This window comes from Momordica charantia (genome assembly GCF_013281855.1).
Source record: "Momordica charantia cultivar OHB3-1 chromosome 8 unlocalized genomic scaffold, Mcharantia_2.0 BLBB01000008.1, whole genome shotgun sequence".
Lineage (NCBI taxonomy): Eukaryota > Viridiplantae > Streptophyta > Magnoliopsida > Cucurbitales > Cucurbitaceae > Momordica > Momordica charantia.
Window position 1 is genome coordinate 29,493,479 of NW_028275166.1, and position 26,520 is coordinate 29,519,998.

Genomic DNA, 26,520 nt, shown 5'->3' on the forward strand with positions numbered 1-26,520 from the left:
GCTCATAACGGTCCCATTTGGCCAATCTCACAAATTTCTTCACTTCCTCTCCTGCAATTTTCATCCTTCATACCGGATCCGACGACCGACGTCAGATCGATTTGCTCATTTCCAGTTCTTCATCTTCCTCTCGATTTCTTTGAAATTTTTGCAGTTTCAGAGCTCAGAGGGAGAGACTATTTTGTAAGCTCGTCGAAAATTTGATACAGGGAGGGGAGAGCCACGGGGACAGACCGAAGTGGTGGCAATCGCTATTGGGTAGTAAGTTTGTATCATCATTTTGTACATTTCTACACCAATTCTTCAAATCTCGAGTTGAAAGCCGAATGGAAATTGAAAAGTAACTGTGATATATCGGTTCTTCTCTTGTTCTCTCTATCTCTGTGTATGTGGTGATATGATGGTTGTCGATTCTGTTGCAGGGGGAGCAGGACGGAAAAGGGAATTTGAGATTTCGATCAGGGTTTAATGAAATTCGTGTCTGATTTGGAGATATATTGAGTGTGATTCGCGGAAAGTCGAAGTGTAGAAGCGCGAGTTGGAAATCACGTGGCGCTATTAGACCAGTGAACGCACTTTGACCCCATAATAGCTATTGAAATTACCACGAAGCAGACTGCGTCGTTTCTAATCAGGCAGGGCTCCCTCTTCTTTCCATCTGCTGAAGGAGGAGGAGGAAGAAGAAAGGACCGAAGATGTTTAAGTTCTTAAAGGGAGTGGTGGCTGGATCTGGGACCGGGCTCAAAGATCTGCCATACAACATCGGCGATCCGTATCCGTCTGCCTGGGGCTCCTGGACTCACTTTCGCGGTACCTCCAAGGTATGTCTTAACACGATAAAGCTGCATGGCATGAATGTGATTTATCTTTGGTATTACGAATTTCTGAATTGTGGTTTGTCCAGTGCTAAGAGATTCGTGCTGAAATTTAGGATTCCCGACTGTTTGGATCGGTGGTGTGTGTCAGCCTATTAATGGGTGTATTTGAATTGGTTTACATTTGAAAATTTTGAGTTTTCTTGTGTTTTGGCTTTCAGTGTTCAAGTTTTTCAAGCTGTTCCTTAATAGGTGGGGAATGAGCTCCCAAGATTGTTTCCACGTTGAGATGAAACCATCTAGCATGAAGGTCATCCACGCAAAGGAAATTAAAGATAGATGATAGATCCAAATGTTGAACTCTCTTTTATTAAATGTGGCTGTACGTGAACTTGCGTTACCCAATTCTGAAAAACTCTTCTTTTATCCCATTCCCCCGTTTTGGATCTTAAACACGTTAGTTAATTATAAAGTGCCCTTTATATAATTTGTATATGAGAAAAAATAAATAAGATTGTCTTGGTAAAATAGTGACTTACAGCAGTTATTTGATAGTTCCTATCCGATCCGTATCCCAAACCTCTTCTTAGAAGGAAGTGGGTGATGAGTTCTTAAAAGAGGTTTCCATATTTTAGTGACAACAATGGAGGTTTTGATGGAGACTCACTCAAGAAGTAAGAGAAAATCTCAATCTGTTTTTTATTAATTGAAACAGTACCCTATATATATAGGGGTTACAACTAACAACAACTAAAGTAACTAACAATAGCTAACAAACAATAGTAACTTGAAGTTACTAAACAGTAAAAGGGTCCTTTAAAAGAACTACAAATATAAGCTAAACTTAAAAGACTAAACAAGTTACCCAATGCCACACGGCTACATTAGGTTTTCAGGTAGTAACTTTAGGATTTAAATGTTGTATTTTATCTGGTCATTTGCTATCCTTTTTCTTGATAGAGCAACAATTTCTTTTAGAGGCATTAAATTACAAAGGAGATGCTACTGACAAGCAGCCAAAGAGGAGAAAAAACATCCACAACAAAAAAAGAGGACTGTACTGAATACCCCAAAGAGACTAGCCCAAAACAGGCTAAAAAAGAATCAAGTCACATATAGCCTCCATCCAAGTGGCAATATAGAAATGAACATCTGTGATTCTTAAGTTGTTTTCGATATTGCATCCTGGTTGCTTTTAAATTTGGAGCAGATATGGTGATGTTAGGACAGCTTTTGGAGTTGAAACAAAGTTACAAAATCCTGCCATTGTCTTCCTCTCTCCAACCACCCCACCCCCGGTCGGTCCTTTCTTCCTCTTGTATGAAACCTCCAACCATGTTTGATGAGAAATTTGAGGAAGTTTTGTTATAAGAAAGTAGAAAGGAACAAACACATTCTTTTTTGATAGACAGACAGCAGGCTGGGAAATTGTTTGGATGGAGTGCTTAGCACTTCCATTTGTTTTCACGTATAATGAATAGGGATTCCTTTTTTGGATTTTTTTTGTTAGAGGATTTATAACCCTTTTTTTCTTGCAATTATTACTTTTATATGATTTTTTTTTTGTCGAAAAAAGGACTTTCTATATTCCCTATCTAGTGGGCATTCAGTCTATATATATATTGGAGATAGTTTGCTAGCTGGTTCTTATGAAATCTGTAGATATGATATTTGGATCTATTTTTTACTTCCCTTTTTTAGTCCAAGCTACTTGTCTCTTTTGTTCAGTTGAAAACTCCCGTTTCTTAGATTTGGGGTATTTTGGAATTTTTCCTTGTCAAGCAGTTCGCAGCTCATATGCTTCTTGCATAGAGGATTTTTGTCACCAACCAGATTTCAAAAAAATTTTGGTTTTTAAATTCTTTTTTGATGTTTGTTTTATCTCATTTTTATAATCTTCTGTAACTTTTATTTTAAGTGAAGTTGATGTAAGATTGGTTTCATTTTCAGGATGATGGGTCTCCAGTATCTATTTTCTCTCTTTCAGGAAGTAATGCACAGGATGGACATTTGGCTGCAGGTCGCAATGGTGTGAAACGGCTGCGAACTGTAAGCTGCCAATGCCCACTATTATGGATATAAATCATACAAATGAGATCATTCTGTACATACTCATAATTTTGATTGTTATCATGTCGTTTCAACTTTACTTTTCTGGAAATCTGATGCATTTTCTTCAACGGTTGTTTTTTTTCTTTGGTAAGAAACATTGATTTTGTTGATTTTCTTAAATGGTTGTTGATGATGTTGTTACAAAAGCTTGCTCATTAACAATGCATTGTATAAGAAAGATTTCGTGTTATTGGTGGATGTGTCTTAGTTTTATGGGCCAAAAGTAATTTTTTTGGACAACACAAGGTATTCCGCTCTTCTGTATCTGCCTCATTTTACCTCGTTAACCTCCTAATTTTACCTCATTTTCCTCTTCATCAATACTAGTGACACATAATTTCTCATGATTCATCCATAAAATATATATTTCATTGACATCAATAATCTATATCTGTGTTTTTATTCAGGTCAGGCATCCAAATATTTTATCCTTTCTTCATAGCACTGAGACTGAAACTATTGATGGTTCTACTTCCAAGGTTACAATTTATATTGTTACAGAGCCTGTTATGCCATTGTCTGAAAAGATAAAGGAATTGGGTCTAGAAGGTACCCAAAGGTAAAGCAATCCAGCCAGCAGCTTTAATCCAATTTTGGCTTTTGAATTGTTCTTTTTGTTGCTATTATCATGTTTTTTTGTACTTTTTTCTCATTCACCTGAAGTATATTGTTAAATGGGACACGATGCTTCTCATGTAATGTAAGAGGCAAAGAATTTTGTTTCGAGCTTCTGAAATAAAAAAAAATCTTTATTTTGTAGAAAAGGGCGATAACTATATTATGCAGGGAAAGTCATTGAGTAATTTTTCTGTACCCTGGTAATGTTTGTATTACAGTTAAAGACCTACAAGAAGTTCAAAATGTGAAAAGGATAAGGTATTTCTCATACCACAAGATGGATCATTTGTGGAGCATTTTCGTCTATTTGTCGTCCAAATCATGAATATATTTTTATTCAGTGATAATGAAACCTGAAGTCTAGAATCTTTTCAACTTTACTCATACTTTAATAGGAAAGCTTCACTTGTATTCCCGAGTAGAAGTGCGATGCTGCTATTTTCCTATCATATAGTAGCATTTCCACTTATTCCCTTTATATTTATTTCCATGTTTATATGTTGCTTTTTGTCTTTTAATTTTTTGCCAATTCTGTAAATTATTAATTATGTACCGGCTGCTGCCCCATTAAAAATGGCCTTCGCCATGTTGAACTGAAGAGTTGTAGCTTTTCCTGGAACCAGGAAAACTAAAAGTTGAAAATAAAAAGCAGTCTTATTTCATGGTGTCTTAACTACAAATGTAGCTTCCTTCCTAAGAAATGTTAATGTTGCTCGATAGAGTTGCAACTTTTTTTGGAGAATAAGTAAGTTTTTGTAAGGAGTGGCTTGATGAATTTCAGCAGCCCAGTGTCCAAAAAACAAAGAGCCGTTTTTGGCCTTTTCCAATACATTGGAGACAAGGTTTTCGTCATTAGGACCCGTTCCTTTTGACTTTAGAAAATGTTTGGTTGTGAAATTCTTCTTTTATGAAAGCTCATGAGGCTTGTGGAATAATGTTAGAGTTAATGGGGGCGATTGAGGCGCTAAATTTGTAATTTAACCTTTTTAAGCAAAAGCCCTCAAGATGACTCCACACAATCTAGGCTCCTTAAATTTGTAAATCAAATAGGTTGATTAGGAGTTTTTGCCTACAATCCATAGGGGGAATGACTTTGGTGAGAGTGGACAAAATGGTTGAAAAATTGCATGTTTAATACCTATTTCTCTATTTTCATCAGTGGTAGACCCAGCGGGTAGAGTTCATGCTTCTAGCGGGTGATCTTTCACTTTCTTTGTGTATTGGTGGTGATGTGCTTAGTATAATTTTGGATAAATGATTGTTGAATGGCATGCTTCGTATTTCTTGTTCCCCAAAAAATAAAAAATGGCATGCTTTGAGAGCTAGATGTGGGAAAATTAAAAGACGTCACCTCCAATGTGCAACATTATATTTATTCGATAGTAGCCAAGAGCTGGAGAATGTTAAAAAATAAAAAACTGTGTTGAGGGGGCTTTTGGGTTGAAGACTAACTAAACAAAAAAGGTTGGCAGGTTTAAACGTCGTATGTGGAGGCTGCCATGTATTCAGCCGTATTTGTGAGTGTTTGACCTTAATTTGGCATGCCTTTAGGAGGTAGTCCAATAATGAAGGTAGATTTTAGAAGCCTTGTAATTGCATAGATTCAAGGCAAACTGGGAAAATTAAAGAATGCTCGTTAATGAAGGTTGCCTAACTCTTGCTCAAGGTGTCCTCTCAGAATTTGTACTGAAGGATTGAAAGTCTTCCATATCATATTCACTTGGAATTCACTTTATGCCACAAACCGACTTCCTTTAAGGGAACCTTCCTACTATTTTGACAAGATAAAGTCTTGATTCTGATACTGTTGCTATCTAGATTCAAAGCTCCTATTTGACAACATTGCATCATTCACTTCTTGTGTGTAATGTAGTATATTTGATTCCTTTATATTGTTTTGTATTAAAAATGTGAACTTGTTTACTGTGAATCATTGAAACATCATAAATTATTCAATGTATTAAGCAATTTATTTTAAAATTTAATTTTTTAATAAATGTCTTGCTCTAATCCAGTGTTTAAATACTTTTAGAAAAGACATGTTATCATGTCTGTTTCTGTGTTCGTGTCCATACTTCTTATGAGATCAGCCATTTTTTTGGTATCTGTGTATGATAGTTTATGTGAAATAGTTTAGAAACATGTATGATGGTGGATTCATTCTCAATGTGGAACACTTCTATTACTGGCAGGGATGAGTATTATGCTTGGGGTCTGAACCAGATAGCTAAAGCTGTGAGCTTCTTAAACAATGACTGTAAACTTGTAAGTATTTTGAAATTTTGCATCGGATCTAAATTATGTAAATATTCTAATTAAGTGGTCACACCATCTCCTTCTCCCCACCTTCAGATCTGCACTGCCTCTGACTCCCTAGCTCCCTTCAACTGTTTAACTAGCTATATCTCCAACAGGTTCATGGTAATGTTTGCCTGGCCAGTGTTGTTGTGACTCCAACCTTGGACTGGAAGCTCCATGCTTTTGACGTGCTATCTGAGTTTGATGGGAATAGTGAAGCTTCCAGTGGGCAAATGCTGGTAATTAATATATATCTCTTGATGTCTTGAGTTTTTTGCGTGGACGTTTCCTTATCTTTTCTATTGTGTTCCCGATGTTGTGTTTATGAGCTGTAATTAAGAAGCAACAGTAAAACATTAATACTGGGAGCCTTCTTAATTGTGGGATGTTTTGGAGGACCAAACATCAACTATAATTTATCGTAGATGATATTTTATATTTTGAAGGATGGAGAGTCAAATTGAAAATTGGAAGCTACTGAAAAGGTCTGATCCTCAAAGAAATAAAGTTTGTTTTGACGACACTTTACCCTATGATTGGATGCTTTCCTCATTGAAGTAGATGTAATATAAATATTTCAAGCCATGTGTTATACATTGCACTATCAATCTCTGATTGTAAGCTTTGTTCTGCTTTCGGCTTTGAGTTACTTAGGGGTTGTATGAGTGGCTTTTTTTAGATTTTTTAATTGGTAACGAAAAACTATTATTGGTTAACCAAGGGTACAACAATTACAATGATGTTCGCTGAACTGGTGACAAAGAAACAGATTGCAGAAAAAAGTTCTACCTTGAACACTTGCAAGCAAAAGAAATTCTTATATCAAAAGGCTTTCTTTCTAGACCAAATATATATATAATGGCTCTGTTTCTAGACCAACAAGAGTTAGGAATTTAGCTTTAGGGCTGGCAGACCTAACTTAGTCCTAGAAAATCCTTCATTATGGTACTTGCAGCAGATAATTATGGTCATCTCTTGCTTTCTTTGGGTTCACTTTTTGCATTGCAATTTTGGTTTTTATTTGTTGGTAATTTCAGTATTTTCTTCAGCAATATGCCTGGCTCATTGGATCACAATATAAGCCGATGGAATTGGTAAAATCTGACTGGGCTGCTGTTAGAAAGTCTCCTGCATGGGCCATTGATTCTTGGGGCTTGGGTAAGTCTGAACTGTTCCTATTGGTTAGGTTGCTTACGTTTATTGGTTTTATTTATTGAAAGAATTATATTATCCTGTTGCTTTAGTATGTAACCTTGTAGGAATTCCAAATTACTTACACTGTTAGGTATCGTCTTTTGCTTAAGTTATGAACATATATTTAAAAATTACAATAGTAAAACAAATTAACAACCCTCAATTAGGAGTCTGAACAAAATCCTTAATACTCGTCATATAATGTCGTCAAACAATATATATTTTTGGATGGGTATTTTTTGAGAATATTGAATTTCTGTTTTTTTGAGAATATAATGTCGTCAAACAATATGAAGACAAAGTAGTGTTGAGAGATTCTTTCTTTGTGAATATCAAACTTATGGCTTCTTGGTGGACTTCAATACACAAGAAGGTTTTTTTGTAATTACAGTTTGTTTTTGATTATGCAATATTGGAAAGCTGGAATTAGATAGCCTTGAGGGGAGGGTTCTCTCTACCTTCTGCCTTTAGGTTGTCTCCCCCTTTTTTTTTGGGCTATTTCTTTGGTAATATACATCTTTGTTTCTTATCAAAAAAAAAAAAAAAAAAATTCTTTTCGTGGAATTCTACCTAGAATACCAGTTGCTATGCCAATCATGTTCTTGTTTCAAATTTTGAAATCTGAGGATTTCCAAGGATGCCCATCGCATCCTATTAACAGTTGTGCCACGAAGTACTTGATTTTGCTAAATTGTTAAACATATTATACATGACACGCGTCTTCATTCATTGGCATATTCTTTGTATTACAAATATCAGCTTTAACTTTAAATTTCAATCAGTTGGAATCATAAAAAATTTATATGAACATGTTCCAACAGGAAATATATGGCTAGTATAGTGGTATCTATTCTACAAATTTAGTTGTGATAAATATAGTAGATATTTTAATTTTTAACATTATTGTCATTTGTACATTCTCACTTGCAGTATTATTTATTTATTTATTTTGGTTGATAGGTTGTCTTATCTATGAACTATTTTCTGGTTTGAAGTTGAGCAAAACAGAGGAGCTGCGAAATACTGCTTCCATTCCCAAGGTTTTTGTTCTTATTGCAAAGATGCTCATGGGTTGATAGCTTTTCTCTCTTTCTTTTTCTTTATGATTTTTTTATCTCCTCTCTCACATCAACTGTATGTAATTGTTGTGTCTGTCTTTGCACTCTTTGGGTTTTAAACATCTTCCCTCCTCTTACCCTTTATTTTTTTGTAATAAAGGAAACACTCGTCTCTTATCTTTACAAGTATAAAGGTGATGGAATGATGTGTGTAATTCAAGGTTCCTTCTAACACCTAAGACTGAATCTCACATACTTAAGATAGTCATGTGGCCCTATTTGGTTGTCAAGAAGCACCTAAGATTTTAGTTTGGTTGTAAAAAAGCACAAAATTTTAATATCCTAGGTAGAAAGCCACCATAGAGTTTGAACCAATTCTCCAAATTTCCTTTACATTTTCGTTTCACATGCCCTAATGCTGCTAGGCCAAGGCTCTGATCCATAGTCTAGTCCTCATAGAACAGTAGGAGGGAAGGAAGTAAGACTGCTATGTACGAAAGTGTGCACAGGACATGTCTTAATTAATTTTACAAAGGTCAAGCGGTATGCAATGTTATTGTTATGGATACTTGCCACATGTTATTGGATAGACCATGAAATTATGATGCCCCAATTATTCATAGTGATAGGAAAACATTTATGAATTTCATATGGTGGCGAGGAAGTTGGTACTCTTTTGATAACTGGGAGTCGGACCTTTGTCCCCCTATATCTGCGGGTACTCGTGCCTACCCTCAGACCCGGACCAAACCTTTGTATTAAACTCACGTGAAAGTTCGAACTTGAGACCTTTAAACCAGTATGAGGTCTTTTGGTCACTAAGGCGTTTTGTAATTATTATTAAGGTCTCATTCTTTTGGATTGGAGCCCGTTTCTTTAGGGGTTCCCTTTTGCAGGGCATACCCTCCTTGTTTTTGTATCTATTTTTCATTTCTCTCGATGAAAGTGCAGTTTCTTTTCAAAAAAAAAAAAGACCCCAAGAAAGTAGGCCACCCTTGGGGGCAGTTGGTGTTCTTTCTAAATCCTAGCCTGAATTTTGTTGATAAGTCAAAAACTTCTCTACTGTATTTTGTGGTGCTAGCAAATGAGTTTTCTCAATCTTATGGTAATAATGTGTGACTTTATTTATCAAAGGGGAAAGCAGCGAGACACAGGTCAAAACTATAGTGTAGAGTTGAAAACTACATTGATGGACTAACGATCCCAACCATTGAAATGATTGCAAACTTTAATTGAAATCTGTTTCTTTTAGGTATCACAATCCTATTTGATGAGTGAGTTTCCCACCTACCATTCTAGAGTGTTTACATTACTCAGGAACATTGTTTGGGTTCTTAAGCGTATAAGTTTTTACTTGCATGCTTCTTACGTTTTTTCTGCACTATTTGGTATGAAAAATTGTGTTAATTTTTAACTTATATCTCATTTAATTGCTTTTGGTTCTTGTGTGATTTGTTTCATTCGTGGATGTGTTTTCTGTCACAGTCTTTACTTCCAGATTATCAGCGGCTATTGAGTTCTATGCCTTCTCGTAGGTTGAATACATCCAAGCTTATAGAAAATAGTGGTGAGCTTTCTTATTAATATGAAATTATATATTTTGGATGACAAGAATGCACGATGCATTTTTTTGGTCTAATTGAAACCCCTTTGAAATAACTACTTAGAGATATTAAAGGCCTACGTGAAATTGAGTTGAGGAAAGGTTAGAAATACCATTTTCTGTTGGAAAATGCTTTTAATTTAGGAAACTCATTCAATAACTGTTTTTGGGGAGCTTTGGTTTGCATCAATGAAAAGGGTAATGAGTTTCAAAAATCAACATTGGAACCCTTGAAATAAATTCCCAAGATAAGTTGAACAAAAAAAGCTGAAGCCTTGTTAGGAAACACCCAGCTAAGATTGAAGGTGTTGAACAAATCCCACCAACAGGCTGCTACAAAAAGGCAGAAAACTAAAAGATGAGCAGCGTCTTCTCCATTATTCCTACACAAAAAGCTTTATACCGTGAATTAATTTCTAGAAAAATATAATTAAGTCCAATTTTGAGAGCAAATAAAATTATTTCTCTTATTCAGAGGTAAAATTCTGGGTTACCTTAAGTAAAGGTGATACACATTGCTAAATAAGGAAACCAGGTCAATAATCTTGTAATTACAAATAATACAAAAGAAAAAGCAATAAATAAATGTTTACACTAATTATTTACTAAAAATACATAAAACCAACATTCCTCTCAAGCTGGTTTTAAGATGTCTTTCATTCCCAGCTTGTCAATCAATTTGTCAAATTGCATTTTTGGAAGACCTTTGGCCACCATATAGCGATTTACTTTGTTTGCAGGTAGGGAGTACATATCTCCTGCATTGATCTTCCCTTTGTGACCCTTGTTAGCCTTGTTGTTACAATAAATACAAATAGGTGCCTCCTGGGCAAACTTCAATTCTTCTACTAGCCTTTTGATCCAAATACCCTCACAAATATCATGAACTAAATCCCTAAACTCTGCTCCATCACTACTTCTTGCCACTACATTTTATTTTTGCTTTGCAAGGTAACTAAGTTACCTCCAACAAAGGAACAATAACCGGATATAGATCGTCTATTTATAGTACTGCCAACCTAATTGGCATCAATATAGACTTCAACCTACAAATGACCATACTTTTTAGACAGTATACTTTTGCCTGGATTTCCTTTAAGATGTCTCAAAATCCTGTGAACAGCTTCAAAGTGAGTTGAACTAGGATAATGCACGACTGGGCTTACCATGCTTAGAACAAAGGCAATGGGACGTGTGTGAGACAAATAAATGAGTCTACCCACAAGTTTTTGATATTTCTCCTTTATCTTTTAACTTCTTCACAGCTTGCAACTTCAAATTTGGTCCAATAGGGGTTTCAGCTATCCTGGGACCAAGTCAATCTGTCTATTAAAATAAGTCAATTGTGTATTTCTTTTGATTAATAAAGATCTCCTTTTTTGATATAGTAAATTCCATTCCTAGGAAATATTTCAAAGTTCCCAAATCTTTAATCTGAAATTCATTAGCAAGTGAAGTAAATCCATCTTCATCATTGTCTATGAGGATAATATCATCAACATATACAGTCATCTTTATCCCCTTTTGGTGTAAATGAAAGAAAGCTTTTTCTGATTGTAGTCTCAGTATGCATGCACCTCCCACACTCTCCATCATATTTTCTTACTGTGCATGTTCTGTTGCACTCGGGACTCGTGATTTATATATATATGCGTGTGTGTGTGTATTATGTAAATATATTTGTCCAATTTTCTGCTCTTGGGTTTGTTGATTAATTTTTGTACTTATGGGTGATAGAATATTTTCAAAATAAGTTGGTCGACACCATACACTTCATGGAAATTCTGAGTCTGAAGGATAGTGTTGAGAAGGATACCTTCTTCCGCAAACTCCCAAATCTAGCTGAACAACTTCCTCGTCAAATAGTACTGAGAAAGGTGACTTCCAAATTACAATATTTATTTTCTTGATGTGCTTCATAAGTATCTCATTCTTTTGTTATTATACAGTTGCTTCCTTTATTAGCTTCTGCCCTTGAATTTGGTTCAGCTGTTGCCCCTGCCTTGACCGCATTGTTAAAAATGGGTTCTTGGCTTTCAACTGAAGAATTCAATGCAAAGGTTATGTCTTTATCTTGATATTATAGCTGATATTGTCCCATTCAAGCGCTCTTAACTTGTTATTTAAAAAAGCTTTTGTTTGATTTTTTTACTTTTATCTGACATGGATCTGGTCTGGTCTTTTACTTTTTGTTGACTTGGTGTGGTCCATCTGGTGTTTAGGTTCTACCTACGATTGTGAAACTGTTTGCCTCCAATGATCGAGCTATTAGAATTGGACTCCTGCAGCATATTGATCAATTTGGCGAATCATTGTCATCCCAAATGGTCGATGAGCAGGTATGAAGTCAATAATAACTATCACATCTATAAATAAATGAAACTAGTTTAAGTTGGTGAGGAGAATATGATGTCAGGTGAGTATTAGATAACTTCTCCACTGCCAATTGAAAATATATTAACTTACACCTGAGCAGGATTTTAAGAAGCAATTCCCACTCTTTCCCTCTCTTACTGGAAATTTGTAAAGAATGAAAAGAAGACTTTTTGAAGATAGATTAATAGTTTTCCAAGACATTCGGGATGCGTTCATTATTCATATCACTTGACTTTTCATAAAAAGAAGGGAAAAAAAGATTCTCTTGTTAGGCCTATAAGCTGGTACTTAAGAATTTTGTAAGAATTCTAATTTTTTATTTCAATTAATTAGAGATAAGTTTTGATGTATTGTATTCTACTCATGGTATTAAAAAAGATCTGTACCATTAAAATAAAAAGATACAATCCAGAATAGTAAAAATAAAAAGACAGAGAATCATCCTATGTATATATGTTCCTTTGGATGAAGCTTATTTATGCGTTTGTATGTAGTCTATATTTTCTTAGGTGTACCATGACGAGATCCCCTATTTGAAAAGACTTAGGCTACCGATGTTTATCTGCTGTAGCTTTGTGCTTGGTGTTATATTTTTTGAGATGTTCTTGGACTTCCTTATGTAATTCAACAATTGGTTCAGCCATTTCCTCGGCTTCTTGATTAAAATCAACAGTGGAAGGCAAATTAGTTATATCCATAGTTAATCGAGCAAGTTTGGTGTAAACAATCTCGAATGGGGACCTCCTTGTCAAATGATTTCTCATATGATTATTGGCAAATTTTCTTGGGCCAAGGATAAGTCCCATCGTTCTCGCTTACGCCTGCTAAAACATCCAATAAGGTTGCCAAGAGTTTTGTTTGACCATCCATTTGTGGGTTTGTGGTGCAAAACTTCAAACCTTTATCAAATTTCTTCCACAAAGTTTTTCAAAAATAACTCAAGAATTTAACATCACGGTTACGATAAAACTCGTCAAAGAAATGTAGAAAATCAACCTTCAGTTGCTGCCAAAAAGGAATAAGAAATTCTGTAGTGTAACCATCGGGAAAACATCACGGTTAGAGACAATAGTTTTAGGAATTCCATTAAGGTGGACTATTTCTTTAAAAAATAAGTTAGCTACATAAACATCATCCGATGTTCTTTTTACAAGCTAGAAAATGGGATATCTTTGCTAAATCTGTCCACAACAACGAAAACTGAGTCATACCCCCAAGAAGTCTTGGGGAGGCCAAGGATAAATTCCATAGAAAGGTCTTCCCAAATGTATTGGGGGACGAGTAGTGGTGTGTAGAGTCTTGTGTTTTGGCTAGGCCCCTTGAATGTTTGACACATTATGAAATCTAATTGTTGGATAAAGGTTGTCCACCTAGCATTCATGCGGCTGATATACTTTTGTGTAGGCAAGAATTTTAGGGAATAGTGATTAGTGAATAAGATAAATTCTTTCCAAACAATACCCCTATTGAGGCTCTAATTAGGGAGTAAAGTTCATATGTGTTTTACGTTTGTCCAGGTGTATTTAGCTTTTCAATATAGTATTCAATAAGATAATTTTCCCGAGCTCCAATTTCCACTCCTGGAGCATCTACCGCGACCTCAAAAGATTTGTCAAAGTTTGGTAAAGCTAAAACAGGGGTGGAGCATAGTTTGGCTTTTAAAGGGTGGAAAAACTCTCTTCTTGGTCATCTCCCCAACCAAACTTTCCATTTGTAGGCATTCCGTTAGGCAGCAACAGGTGCTGAAAACTTCCTATAGGACAAGGTCAATCCTAGGAAACATTGTATATCCTTTTCATGTCTAGGTTTTGGCCACTCACCAATTGCTGTAATTTTTTAGAGGTCTACTGAAATTCCATTCATACTTAATAATAAACCCCAGAAAATGGTCCAATGTCATGAAGGAACCTTTTTTTGATATTTATTAAAATTTGGTGCTTGTTTAAGGTTTCAAACAATGTTCAGAAGTGATGTAGGTGATCATAAATTGTTTTACTATAGATTAAGATATCGTCAATTTATGATCACCTAATTTTAATGCTAGGTTATGTATACCTGCTGTCACAAAATGAATGCTTCAATTGGGATTTGATTGGATGCTTATGTGATACTGGGTGGGATTAAATACTGTAGCTTGTAGTTTCTGAGTTTGATCAGTTGTAAAAACTGTAAAAAAAAATTGTCGTGGTAGCTTTCATCTGCAAATTTGATAATCCACCTTATTTTAACTAGGTCTATCCTCATATTGCCACTGGGTTCTCTGATACGTCCGCTTTTCTTCGTGAATTAACCCTTAAATCCATGCTTGTTCTGGCTCCCAAGGTATGTATATATCCCTTATTACTATTCTTAATCTTATGCAATGAGATTATTGCAAGACATTACTCTTTTTATTTTTTATGTTTTATAATTTTTGTCTCTTGGTGAGAGACGAGAGGCTTTATAAAGAACAAAACAAAAGAAACAACCTAATGGCCACAGGGACAAGGCTTCCCACGGAGAATTATAATTTTCATTGCCCGTACTTTTGCCAAAGTGTTGTAGAGCACTTATAGAGCTCTTTTGTCAAATTCTATAATTCAATTTTCTATACTACAGGGCCACGGAATGTTTGTCAAATTAATTGTTCCTCTTTGTAGCTTTCTGCTGGTTATTTCACCTCCATTAAAATATACTGTTTTTTAGTTACACTAGGGCATAGCTATTTGGAGCCCAGGCACAAGGTTCAAGAAGAAGCACAGAGTTTGAGTGATGTAAAGCACATGATATATAAATTTAATAATACCTCCTTTTATGATAATACATTATAATAAGGCTAAAGTATTGAAGATCATAGGTCAAATGTTTTGACATTCAAGGGATACAGAATCGGACACCTAAAATAAGCGCAAAGTTGCCACTAACTGATTATTCACAATCCAAAAATCTAGTAATAAAAATTCATAATTGATCTCATTTCATCCAAATAAAAAGAAATTACACTATGGAAAGCAGATTGGGTGACTGACCATGGCATGCAATAGGAATGCCAACGAGGTGTTAGGTTTGCTTATATGATTGTTTCAGTTAACGGATGTTGCTTACATTTGATTTACATTTTAAAAAAAATTTTGCATTCCTGTATTTTTGCATTCGTTTTGTTTATTTTTTAATCTTAGGTTTTGATTTGGGATTTATTTTAAATTTAAGATTTATTTTCAGTTTTTTTTTAATTTTAATTTTGAATTTGCATAATTTCTTTTTTTCCTTTTTCCAACGTTTCTTGAGTTGAATACTTAAATGTGAAAACTTATTGCTTTGCTGTTTATTATGGTTTCATTCAAGTATTGTCTTATTGCACGTTATTCACATTGGAGTTGTGAGATGATCTGAATCGATATTGCAGCTTTCTCACCGCACTATTTCCGGGTCATTATTGAAGCATCTTTCAAAGTTACAGGTACTGCTTTAGCCATTTGTTGGTACCATTCTAATTGTTTTCCTTTTTTGTTGGGGGGAGGGGGGATGGGGCTTATGTGCATGCATCTATTTTGCTCGATGATAGGTCGCAAAAAATCCTTTTACATTAAAATGGAATATATAGAGTATTGTCTGAAAACACTATTAACTAACCGAGTATTCTAGTAGAAGGCTTCCCTACCATACTAAATATTCCCAGCCTTCCTCGTAACAAATGACTATTTTGTTTGTTATTTACAAAATCGGTACTAACTATTCACGCTTGAATGCCAACCAACTCTATTAAGTAGGCTTAGCTTCCTTCCTTTTAGCATGCATAATGAATCACTCAAGTATTATTATTCATTTGTTTGTGTTTAATTATTTATTGATAACATTTCTGAGAGTTCTGCAGGTTGATGAAGAACCAGCGATCCGAACAAATACTACCATATTACTTGGGAATATTGCAAGTTACTTGAATGAAGGGGTAAGTATCTCTATATATTTGCCCACTGATTCACAGGCAACCATCAGTCAACAATCTTGTTGAAGAGCTCAATTTTTTGTTGTATTTTTCTTTCTGACAATGTCGTTTGGTAATAGTACTATTGTCTCTTGGGATTTAAAATGCACGTTCTCCTTGCAGTTCATTTATTATTATTTTTTTTTGATAAGAAACAAAGAGATTATATTCAAAATCAAAATAAGCCCGAAGGCAACAGAACATCCTAGAGGCAGAGGGTTGAGGGGACCCTCCCCGAGGAAACTATACAATCAAGGAATTCCAACTTTGAAAAATCAAAAAGAACCCATAGTTACGAAAAACCTTCTTATGGATCGAAGCCCATCAAGAAGCTGTATGCTTAATATTCACACTAAAAGAGTCAAAGAAGCCTCTTTCTCTTCAAAAAGTCTATGGTTTCGTTCCTTCCAAAGCAACCATAGAAGAGCTCTAGCTGCACAATTCCACAGAACATATGCTTTTCCTTTGAGCCTAGAACCACCAAAACCTTCTGCTACAAAATCATCTATTCTCTTAGGAACATAGACTGCAGGAACAAAGTGAGAAGCCACGTAGTTCCAAGCCCTAGTAGCAAACGCACAATGAAGGAAGAGGTGATCCACCATTAATGCACATGGTACAAACTGAAGGGGAAAGAGTCCAGTGAGGAAGCTTCCTTTGGATTTTATCGGCAGTATTAGTTTCCCTGTAGAAAAGAGTCCAAAGGAAAACTTTTACCTTCTTAGGAACCTTGAAGTTCCAAATAAAAGAGGCAGTAGTGGCAGTATTCAGCTTAGTGGAGGGGGAAGTGATGGCTAAGAAAGCTGATTTAGGGTCACTTATTCTCTTGTTCTTAGTCATCTTTATTTGATTTTTTGTCATCTCAACAAATCTCTTTGTTAAGTCATACTGAACTCAAAAACTAAAAAATTTAAGTTGATGAGTTTACAATAAATTTAATGTTTTATTCATACCTCAAGCTTATGGGCTTGGAAATCACAAACAACATACAATAACAAGAAGTGATTATCAATATTAGTTGGGGAGGAAACTGATGAACCCAAAAGCTTAAACTGATAGGTTATCATGAATTTTTTTTCATACTTTAACACTTGCTCTTTTTTTTCCCCTTAATTTTCATTTGATATGTATTACTTTCATTGGAATGAAATCTTTGCTTTGGGTTTATGTTATGGAAGACTTAAGAATTAGGAAGCACCGACATGCTAAAAAGGGGCCAGTGTTGGTGTCCAACACGCTCGGACACACATCCGACGACACGCTAATTAGAGTGTCCAAATGTGTTTTAAATTTTTCGGACATGCGGGTGACACGACGGAGATCCAACAGGGATACACGATCTGTTGAATCATAATATATAGAACATTATGAATCAGATCATCTGATTCAAGAACAAAGAGAAAGCAAGGCTTCTACTCATAAATTAGGGCACAACCTCACATTTTGAGAGTTGACGAAGAATAATACAGAAAGCTAGGAAGAAATGCAAAAGAAGAGATGAATAAGAACACAGTTCAAAAGAAGAAGAGAAGAACGGCGGAGGTGAGCGCAAAAGGAGGCATCGGGTTGTAAGGAATGGATAAAAACTAGGGTTGGGATTATTAAGTGGGAAGAAGAGAGGGCAACATTGGGAGATGAAAATTAGGTTTTCTTTAATATGAGACAAAAAAAATTAGGGCTACAGGTAGGAAGTGGAGGGGGCACATTGGGAGGGTAAATTTTCTTTTTCCTTTTTTTTTTTTTGGGAAATGGATTACTGACTGAATTTTTTTAATGGGGAGGAGGCACATTGGGAAGGATAAAAACTAAAAAGTTTTATATATATGTTTGTGTGTGATTTTTAATTAATATTTAAATAAAATTATATATATAATTTTTTATTTAAATATTAATTAAAGATCAAAAGACGTAGGTGTCCCCTAGCTTAAAAAAGATTCATTCATTTTCTTTTGTTTTTTTTTTAATTATTAGAAATTGGGTTTTATGTTAATAAAGTTCTTGGTATTCTAGTTTGAACCTTTTTTAATAGTTTTAGTTGTTTTTTACTTTTCTTTTATTTTTTATTTTGGTTTGAACTTTTTTTGAAAGTATGTTCATAAAGTTCTGGATTTTGTAATTTTTCATTTTTATCGATGAAAAAAATTTATGTTTTGTTGTAAAATAAAGTGTCAGTTGTTCTATCAATGTTGATCGGACTCTTCATACTTCTACCGTCATTTTAGAAATGGAGGTGTCATCAAGTGGGGGATGAAATTGCTTTATTTTGCATGAAATAAAATCTGATTGAGTTCAAATCTAAATGCAGACGAGGAAGAGAGTTTTAATTAATGCTTTCACCGTCCGTGCACTGCGTGATACATTTTCTCCAGCCCGTGGTGCAGGTACAAGAGCTATAACCTTTTTTTTGGATCATTTGTATTTTCTATTTATGGTCCATCCAAGTGTCTCAGTCGAAGGTTTTGTGCAATTACCTATTTACTTTGATTTCCCATAGATTATTTTATAACAACCGAATAAAAGATGCTATATTTCTGTTTATCTTAACTAAAAACGTTATCATGCAGGTGTCATGGCATTATGTGCTACAAGCGGATACTATGACAGTACAGAAATTGCGACTAGGATTCTTCCTAATGTTGTTGTGCTTACCATAGATCCTGACAGGTTTATTATGACGTTGAGTAATTTTTAATATTTATTGTCCAATTGTTAAAATTTTAACATTGCTCAATCTTTCTTCTTGTATATTTCATCCCATTAATTAAATATCATTTTCTATCACTTTAAAAAGAGTTTTATGTTGTTTTACTTTTTCTTTTTGAAAATTCTTGTGTCCCAAAGTGGTCTTAAGCAAGAAATTGAAAGCAGCATTGAACTTTTGTTTTTATTTATTTATTTTATGGAATTGAATTGCTTTCAGTATTATTGTTGATTAAGCCAGTAAAGACATTAAATGTTGCCATCCGTCTGTTTCTTGAGAAGCTTTGCCTAAAATATTATCCATTCTACTTCATTTATCCGTAATATTCTTTAATATTTATCATTTTGTTATTTGTCTTGTCTGTAGTGACGTTCGGTCAAAGTCCTTTCAAGCAGTTGATCAGTTCTTACAGATATTAAAGCAAAACTATGAGAAGGTGTGTTAAATACAGTTTCTCATTACTTAAGCTTTTAAATGCCCGATAATTGATAGTTTGATACCAATGGCTTCCATATATTTTCTCAATCATGCTTGGAGAACCAGTTGAGCTGCTGCTAGTGAGGGACAGCTGGTGTTTTTCATTTTGTTGACCCGTAATATATATATTTTTTCATTTTAATCTCTTATCTCTCTCACTGAATGTTTTTTCTGTTGAAATTTGATGTTGGTCTGTTAAATTTAAATTTAAAGATGAGTCCATGATAGTTGCTCTTGCAATGTGAAATTTTATTCAGCCTTCGGGCTACATCAGGCATTTGGTAAATTTTGGAGGATAAGTATATTGAGTTTCAGTTTTGAGGGATAAAGTGAAGATTTGGCTTCTTTTAGGCTGATAGTTTGAAATAATATATTAACTAGTGGTTCTTCGTTATATTTTAGTTGGCATAGTATTTTGTAGATTCACATATTGTGCATGCCATATCCTTTGTCAAATTATATTGTACAATTATTTCTTTGTATCTCTTTCTTTGTAATTAGCTCCTAATTGGTAATTATTTCTTTGTGCGCTATTTTCCTTCCCTTTTTTTTTTTTTGTTTTTTCCCATTAATTACTATTTAATACTATTTAGACTAGCCTTGTATCCATCATTTGCAAGTAAGCCAGAATTCTTTTCTTCTCATTGACACGATACCAAAACCTTGAGGCTTTATTTTGATTGTCCTTCATTACAGATCAATTTCTTGCTCAATTAACCCTATTTTTTGAATTGGCCTTCATCGCCAATTGAACTTTCCTACTTCAATCTTATTCAAAGTCCTATTTCGAGTATGTGGGTTTCTTTTCGTGTTCAAGTTCTTCGCTGCCATTGAAGTCTTCTATAGCTTTATTCGTCTGGGTCTTCTACCTCATTCTTGGTCATGGTGCAGCTTTATGGGTTTCTTTCACAATCAACTCCTATTCCTCTATATGGGTTTCTACAGTTTTATTCGATCGACTCCTATTCACATCTCTATGTCATCTATGTTGAATAGCTCTTTGGGTCTTCTTAGATCGAATGGTTCTCTTGTCTTCTATGATCGACTCCTAGGTTTTCAGCTGTAAATCAAGTTCAGAAGTAATTGTTTGGTTTGGTTCAGATCAAGTCTTGGTCTAGTTTGGTTTAGTTGAGATCTTGGTCTGATTTACGTGTCACTTTTCTTTTCACCCCATCTTCGGTATTTCACACTTCGTTTTTGTGCATGGGTATTACATTCTAAGTTACTGCTTAGTCCCACCAAAATTACCAAAAAGGTTCTTGTTGAAGGAACTAATAAAGCTTCCACAGGGGATCTTTAGAACATTCATCCTATTTATAGTCTCAACTTGTTTGAACATTCTTGAAGGAAAAAGGAAAGTTGAATCACATACTTGGGATAGGACCCAAATTGGGAGATCCAAAAGTTTAATGTGTATGATGAAGAAGGCTCAATGATCATGTCTTAGTTGAATTAGTTATAGAATTCGATGAATGTGGTTGTTAGTGATACATGTATGTTCTTGAGACTGCCAAGGACATATGGAAAACAATGAAGCAAAATTATTCAAAAGTGAACAAGTATATGATATCAAGACTCGTATCTAGGGAGCAAAATAAGGCAGTCAAACAGTGATAGAATATTCTACAATTCTTTAAAACTTGCGGCAAAAATGAGATTATTATCAATGTGTTGACATGAAATGAAATGTAGTGAGGATGCTACTACTCTAAAAAGGACTGTCCAAAAAGGCCGAATTTGTTCTTTTGTTACATGTCTTTATGTTGAATTTGATGTTTGAGTACAAATTGTGAGCAACTGAGATTATTGGCGTGGGTAGATGTGAAGAATCTCGTTGTGGTATTATACTAAAACCATTAATTTGTCCTCTCTTGATATGGAACTTATCAGAATTTGCGAAGGAGCTCTCTAGCTTTATATTTTCTTGAAGTCTTCTTTTCTGTTTGAAGGGATTGGTTTAAGCTCTTGTGGCTCATCTCCTAGTCAAGTTGCTTGGTTTTTGTCCATCAGTTTGTTTGTTCTTTTATCTTCTGATTTTTAGCATATCTTTTGGTTGTTATCTTTTGAATCTTTTTAGCTGCTTTCTTTCTGCTATATCTCTTGGACATTATATTTTTTTCATTATTTCAATGAGAAGTTCGTATCTTGTTCAAAGAAAACTAGAACCACAAATAGAAGGATTAGCCATGAAAGTAGGAGGTATTAAAATACTCAATATCCCTTGTCTCTCTTTGACATCTACTTTTGGAGGCAGTAGCTTTGTTTCCGTCTTTCCCTTTTGGTGGAATAGCCCTTATACAGGTTCTTTGTAAAAGGGAAGGCCAGGTCTTCTTCTGAAACCTCCTCCTTTGTAAAAACTTCTACCCCTTTCGACCGGAACCTCCACTACAGCTTCTGTTTCATCCTCCTCCCACCGTTGGGCTGCAGCACCATTGTATTCAACTATGTCAAGGGCAGAAGAAGGGATTGTTGGCATACTGGCCCCGTATCTTAAACATTAAAAAAAAAAAACCTTCTGGCATTTCCGTCCGAGGATAACTATGGGGCAGGGGGATTTCTTCTTCATTGAAACTGACTGGCCTTGAAAGAGAAGAGTTAGAAAGTGTCAGAGGTCTCATCCTTATCTAGTCTACCATTCACGTGAGTTTCATTAAACAGGAGGTTAGAGGAGCAGATCTTTCCTTTTTTAAGGATGGTTAGGACTCGAACTTGTTCTGTGAAAGAGACGTTTTTTTGGCCTAAGTCCCCCACTTTTTCTTTTCCTTTCCTTTTGACCTGTTTCCATCCATTCTATCATCTTTTCAGTCGTAGGTCCTGTGGCTAGGCCACTTAGCTGGGACCTACCTGTCAACACTGCTTCCGCCATTTGTCCAGAGCCCAGCCTAGGGGCATGACAATTCTGGAGAAAATCCTTGCCATAAGAGTCCTTTTGCAGAACCCACTTTTAACCATAGGACAAACCCCCCCATTTTAAATTCTCCAAGTGTCCACAGGGTTCAGGCCTGGACCGAACGCACCCTTGTAGAAACGATCGGCTACCTCCGGCTAGAAACTACCATGGATTTCTGTCACCTTCTAATATACCACTCTCGTACAAGACAAGATATTGCGTATGCCATGGGAGTGACAAGCCAATTTATGCATAACCCAAAGGACTTTTACCCTCAAGTAGTGTATGAGATACTTCATTATTTGAAGAAGTCCATTGGGAGAGGATTGTTGTTTAAGAAAGGCATGAAACTCAATCTAGAAGTTTATATAGATGTAGATTATGTAAGATCGATAGATGATATAAAATCAACTTTTGGCTATTTTACTTTCTTGGGTGAAAGTTTTGTTACGTGGATAATTAAAAGAAAAATTTAGTTGCAAGATCGGGTTAAGAAGCAAACTTTAGGGGCATTTGTGAATTACTTTAGATAAAAATTCTTTTAGAAGATTGGAAGATTCCACGTAAAGGAACTATGAAATTTGTTGTGGCAATAAGTCTATCGTTAGTATTTTACATCATCCAATTCAACATGATAGAATAGAAGTCTGACAACAACCTCATATGTACTCCATTTGTGCTAATTAATAATCAAATAGCAGATAACCATCATGGGATGGCCTAGTGGTCAATAAGGGCCAATGTAAATAGCAAAGGGCTTAGAGAGAATGGGTTCAAACCATGGTGGCCACCAACCTAAGATTTAATATCCTACGAGTTACCTAGTCAACTAAATGTAGTAGGGTCAGCCAGTTGACCCGTGATTAGTCGAGGTGCGTGCAAGTGGGTCCGGACACACGGATGTAAAAAAAATAAAATAAAATAATAGATATCCTCACGAAATGATTGAACAACAATATGGGGCATTTGGTTAGCAAGTTGGGAATGGAGAATGTTCCTTTACCAGCTGGAGGAGGTGTCAAATTTTATTGTTCAACTACATTTCTTCATATTTATAATTAGCTCCTAATAATTATTTCCTTTTGTGCTATTTCTCTTCATTTTTGGTTTTTTCCTTATACTTGCTATTAGACTAACCTTGTATCCACCCTTTGGAAATGAGCAATAATTTTTTTCTCATCATTGACCATAACTGACATTTATTTTCATTATAAAATTTTGTTGTTAATAAAATGTTTAATCTTCAATGTATGAATTCCTGTACGTTTGCTGTCTCAGTTATTAGATGCAAAAATAAATGTTTTCTATTGAAGAAGAATACAATGACACATAGGTGGCCTAATTCTGGAAAAGAAAGAAATGGGACTCCTCCATATTAATCAAAAGCTGGTCGGCTCTCTAATTAGGATGTGTGTTGTGTTGACATTTATCTTATGGCTTACTGTAGGAAATTTCTGGAGATACAGCTGGTGCTGCAGGTTTGAGTATCCCGTCTATACCAGGAAATGCTAGCTTGCTTGGGTGAGTTGATTGAATCTGAGAGCCTGATTTTGTGCCAACTGTAATATCAGCATAGAAAGTTTACCTGAATTTTGAATTGTCATTTTAAAGTACTTCCTGTGGTTCCTCGCTAACTTCATTTTTGGATTCAAGTTCTGTTTACGTCAAAAAATAACGATAACTATCAATTTTCTATAGATTTCGGATGTGGTGAGTATAGCATAAGGTCAAATCATTTTGATATGATTATTTTATGTTATTTTTAGAATTCCTGTCCAAATTTGCCTCTTTCAATGTCACATAAGTATTTGGTTCAACATAAAAGAACATTTTTGCCTTAGGTTTTCTGTCTATAAACAATGTCAATATATCGATCATAGATAAACCGTTAAAAGCACCATCTCCATGCAGAATTTGTCGCTACAAATCTATTATCCGCCCTGATCTCAGATATTTGTATGCAGATGGGCGATGAGCTCCTTAACTCTAAAAGGAAGACCTTCTGAACATGCTTCTCCTGCTTCTGAACATGCTTCTCCTGCTTCTGAACATGCTTCTCCCGCTCCTGTGAGCTCTCATGCACCTTTAGCTGCCACAAGTTCTGATTCCATCTCAGGTACATTATATATTTTGAGAATTTTCTTTGATATCATTTGATGTCTTTAAAATGACTGCCATGCTAATTTCTTTTCATGGTGAACTCATTTTTATAATTATATATTATATAGGTTTAACTACTATTTCGATCTCAGTATTTTTAACATTTTTGTATTTTGGTCCTTGCACTTCAGTTTTTGTGCATTTTAGTTTCTATATTTTTGAAGGACCTGTTTTGCTTCTTGTACTTTTACAAAGTGACTGTTTTAATCTCATCATTTTTTTTTATCTCATATGTTCAATCACAATTTCAACAAGATACTACATTGAATAAATTTATTGAACTATAATCACAACTTTGTGTTAAAAGGTATCGTTATGTATAGAATTTCTATTAAAATTTTACAAACAGGTACCAAAATGGTCACTTTTTTAAAACACAAATATCAAAACGGATGTTTTGAATATTGAAAAGGGACTAAAATGAATTAAAGTTGAAAGTTGTAAAATATACATTTTGAAAGTATATGGAGCAAAATAGTTTTTAAGCCCCTCCAAATATATTTTGATTTTTGAAGTCATATAGAATGGTTGCCTTCACTCACCCTTAAATTAGGCATCATGGTGGTGTATCCTGCTGCATATATTCTTTTTTGAATCTGAGTTATAGCTGAAGCTGTGTATGAAAGTAATTTTCTTTGTATTTGATTGAGGGAGAAAGAATAGAATTTATGTTGCCATGTCAAAGTTTAACGTTTTCATTTGACTATTTACTTCATCATTTATACGATGCTTCTAGTTGCAAATGCTCCAACTACTGCACCTGTACGGGTGAGCTCGAGTTTCGATTTAACTGATCAACATGCCACTGAATCACCGACATCTACTGATGGCTGGGGAGAAGTTGAAAATGGAGTTCATGATGATGATGAAAATGAGAAGGATGGGTGGGATGAGTTGGAACCTATTGAGGAGCCAAAACCATCTCCAGCTCTCGCAAACATTCAGGCTGCTCAAAAGCGTCCTGTTTCTCAACCCGTTTCACATACAAAACCTCCAAGTAATGTCGATTCATTTAGCTTTCTGGATCCTAGTCAATGACCTATAATGACTCATTTCAGTTCTTTCAGGTACAAGTTTGGGTACAAGAAGTACAGCAAGGCCACCCAAAGATGAGGACGACGATCTGTGGGGTTCCATAGCTGCCCCTGCTCCAAAAACTGGTTCAAAACCATTAAATGTAAAATCAAGTGTAACCGTTGATGATGATGACCCTTGGGCTGCCATTGCTGCTCCTGCACCGACTACTCGAGCCAAGCCATTATCAGCTGGTAGGGGGAGAGGAAGCAAACCAGCTGCTCCAAAGTTAGGGGCACAAAGGATAAACCGAACATCGTCGAGTGGTGTGTGATTGCATATAGTTTAAAAGCGAAATAATGAATTCAAGATTCAAGTTGGCTGCAGTTACTTTCGTCTGGTGACCATGTTAAAGAGTAAAATTGGTGAGTCCCCCATGAGTTGAGCAGTATCTCAACCTTGATTTCATACGTAGTTTGATCTATAATAGCATTCTTCATAGTGCAGCTTCTTTTTATTTCTTATTTTTTTTCTTGTGCAAGGAATGATTTTGACAGTGGTTTGTGATTCCATAGGGATACATTTTTCAGTTGTAATAAATTTTATTCTTTTTAGGAGATTGTCAGAAACCCTTTATTAGAAATGTATCTCTCTCGTCTGTTCTTCAATATTTGAAATTTCAACTATGATTCAACCTTTTCTTTCGCATTTTACCAGAAATTGTACTATAATAGTACTTATAGTTAAAAGGTGGTTGGTGCATTTTACAATATTAAGGATTTCATTTTAACAATTTCATTAATTAAGAGGGTGATTGATAAAATTAAGAGTCTAAGAATGTGATTGTAACCATCTCTATAGTTTTTTATTTTGTTTAGTACAACGTGTTGGGATGGAGATCTGAATTGAAGGCCTAGGTGTCTTCACTTGTTAAACTACACTTAAGTTAGCAACCATCTCTATAGTTGAGAGATGGTCTTTGTAACTTTTTATTTATTAATGAAATTTTCGACGTAACACCTCAACTCTCTCGTCTTATATTTCTTTGGGTGGTATGGTGTGTGTATGTATATACTCAAATATTTTAATAATCTTTTTATTTAATTCTATGATCAATGTTGTAAATATCAAATTAAGATTTCAATTTTATGGAAATGTCGATAGAAGTATCAATAAAGTATCGGATAGATATTTTTGGAAAAATTATAAAAATAAAAAATTCATAACAAATATTTAAAAT

General features: G+C 35.0%; 1 protein-coding gene across 6 annotated transcripts; it reads left to right on the forward strand.

Annotated features, from left to right (window-relative positions):
• On the forward strand, positions 1 to 25,974 carry CTEXP (kinase family with ARM repeat domain-containing protein). Of its 6 annotated transcripts, none has more exons than XM_088127238.1 (22): positions 1 to 340; positions 423 to 821; positions 2,766 to 2,864; positions 3,335 to 3,486; positions 5,738 to 5,810; positions 5,960 to 6,082; positions 6,893 to 7,001; positions 7,998 to 8,077; positions 9,581 to 9,662; positions 11,436 to 11,575; positions 11,648 to 11,758; positions 11,921 to 12,037; positions 14,307 to 14,396; positions 15,460 to 15,513; positions 15,928 to 16,002; positions 18,344 to 18,419; positions 18,603 to 18,702; positions 19,106 to 19,175; positions 23,554 to 23,627; positions 24,071 to 24,222; positions 25,003 to 25,263; positions 25,325 to 25,974. In XM_088127238.1, the coding sequence occupies exons 2-22, from the start codon at positions 696 to 698 to the stop codon at positions 25,612 to 25,614; spliced, it is 2,454 nt and encodes an 817-aa protein (XP_087983364.1). In that variant the 5' UTR covers positions 1 to 340; positions 423 to 695; the 3' UTR covers positions 25,615 to 25,974. The 6 variants fall into 6 exon arrangements, with proteins under 6 accessions (XP_087983364.1, XP_087983362.1, XP_087983363.1 ...); XM_088127236.1 differs by having other exon boundaries at positions 1 to 261; XM_088127237.1 differs by having other exon boundaries at positions 1 to 258.
• Positions 25,975 to 26,520: the final 546 nt, after the last annotated feature.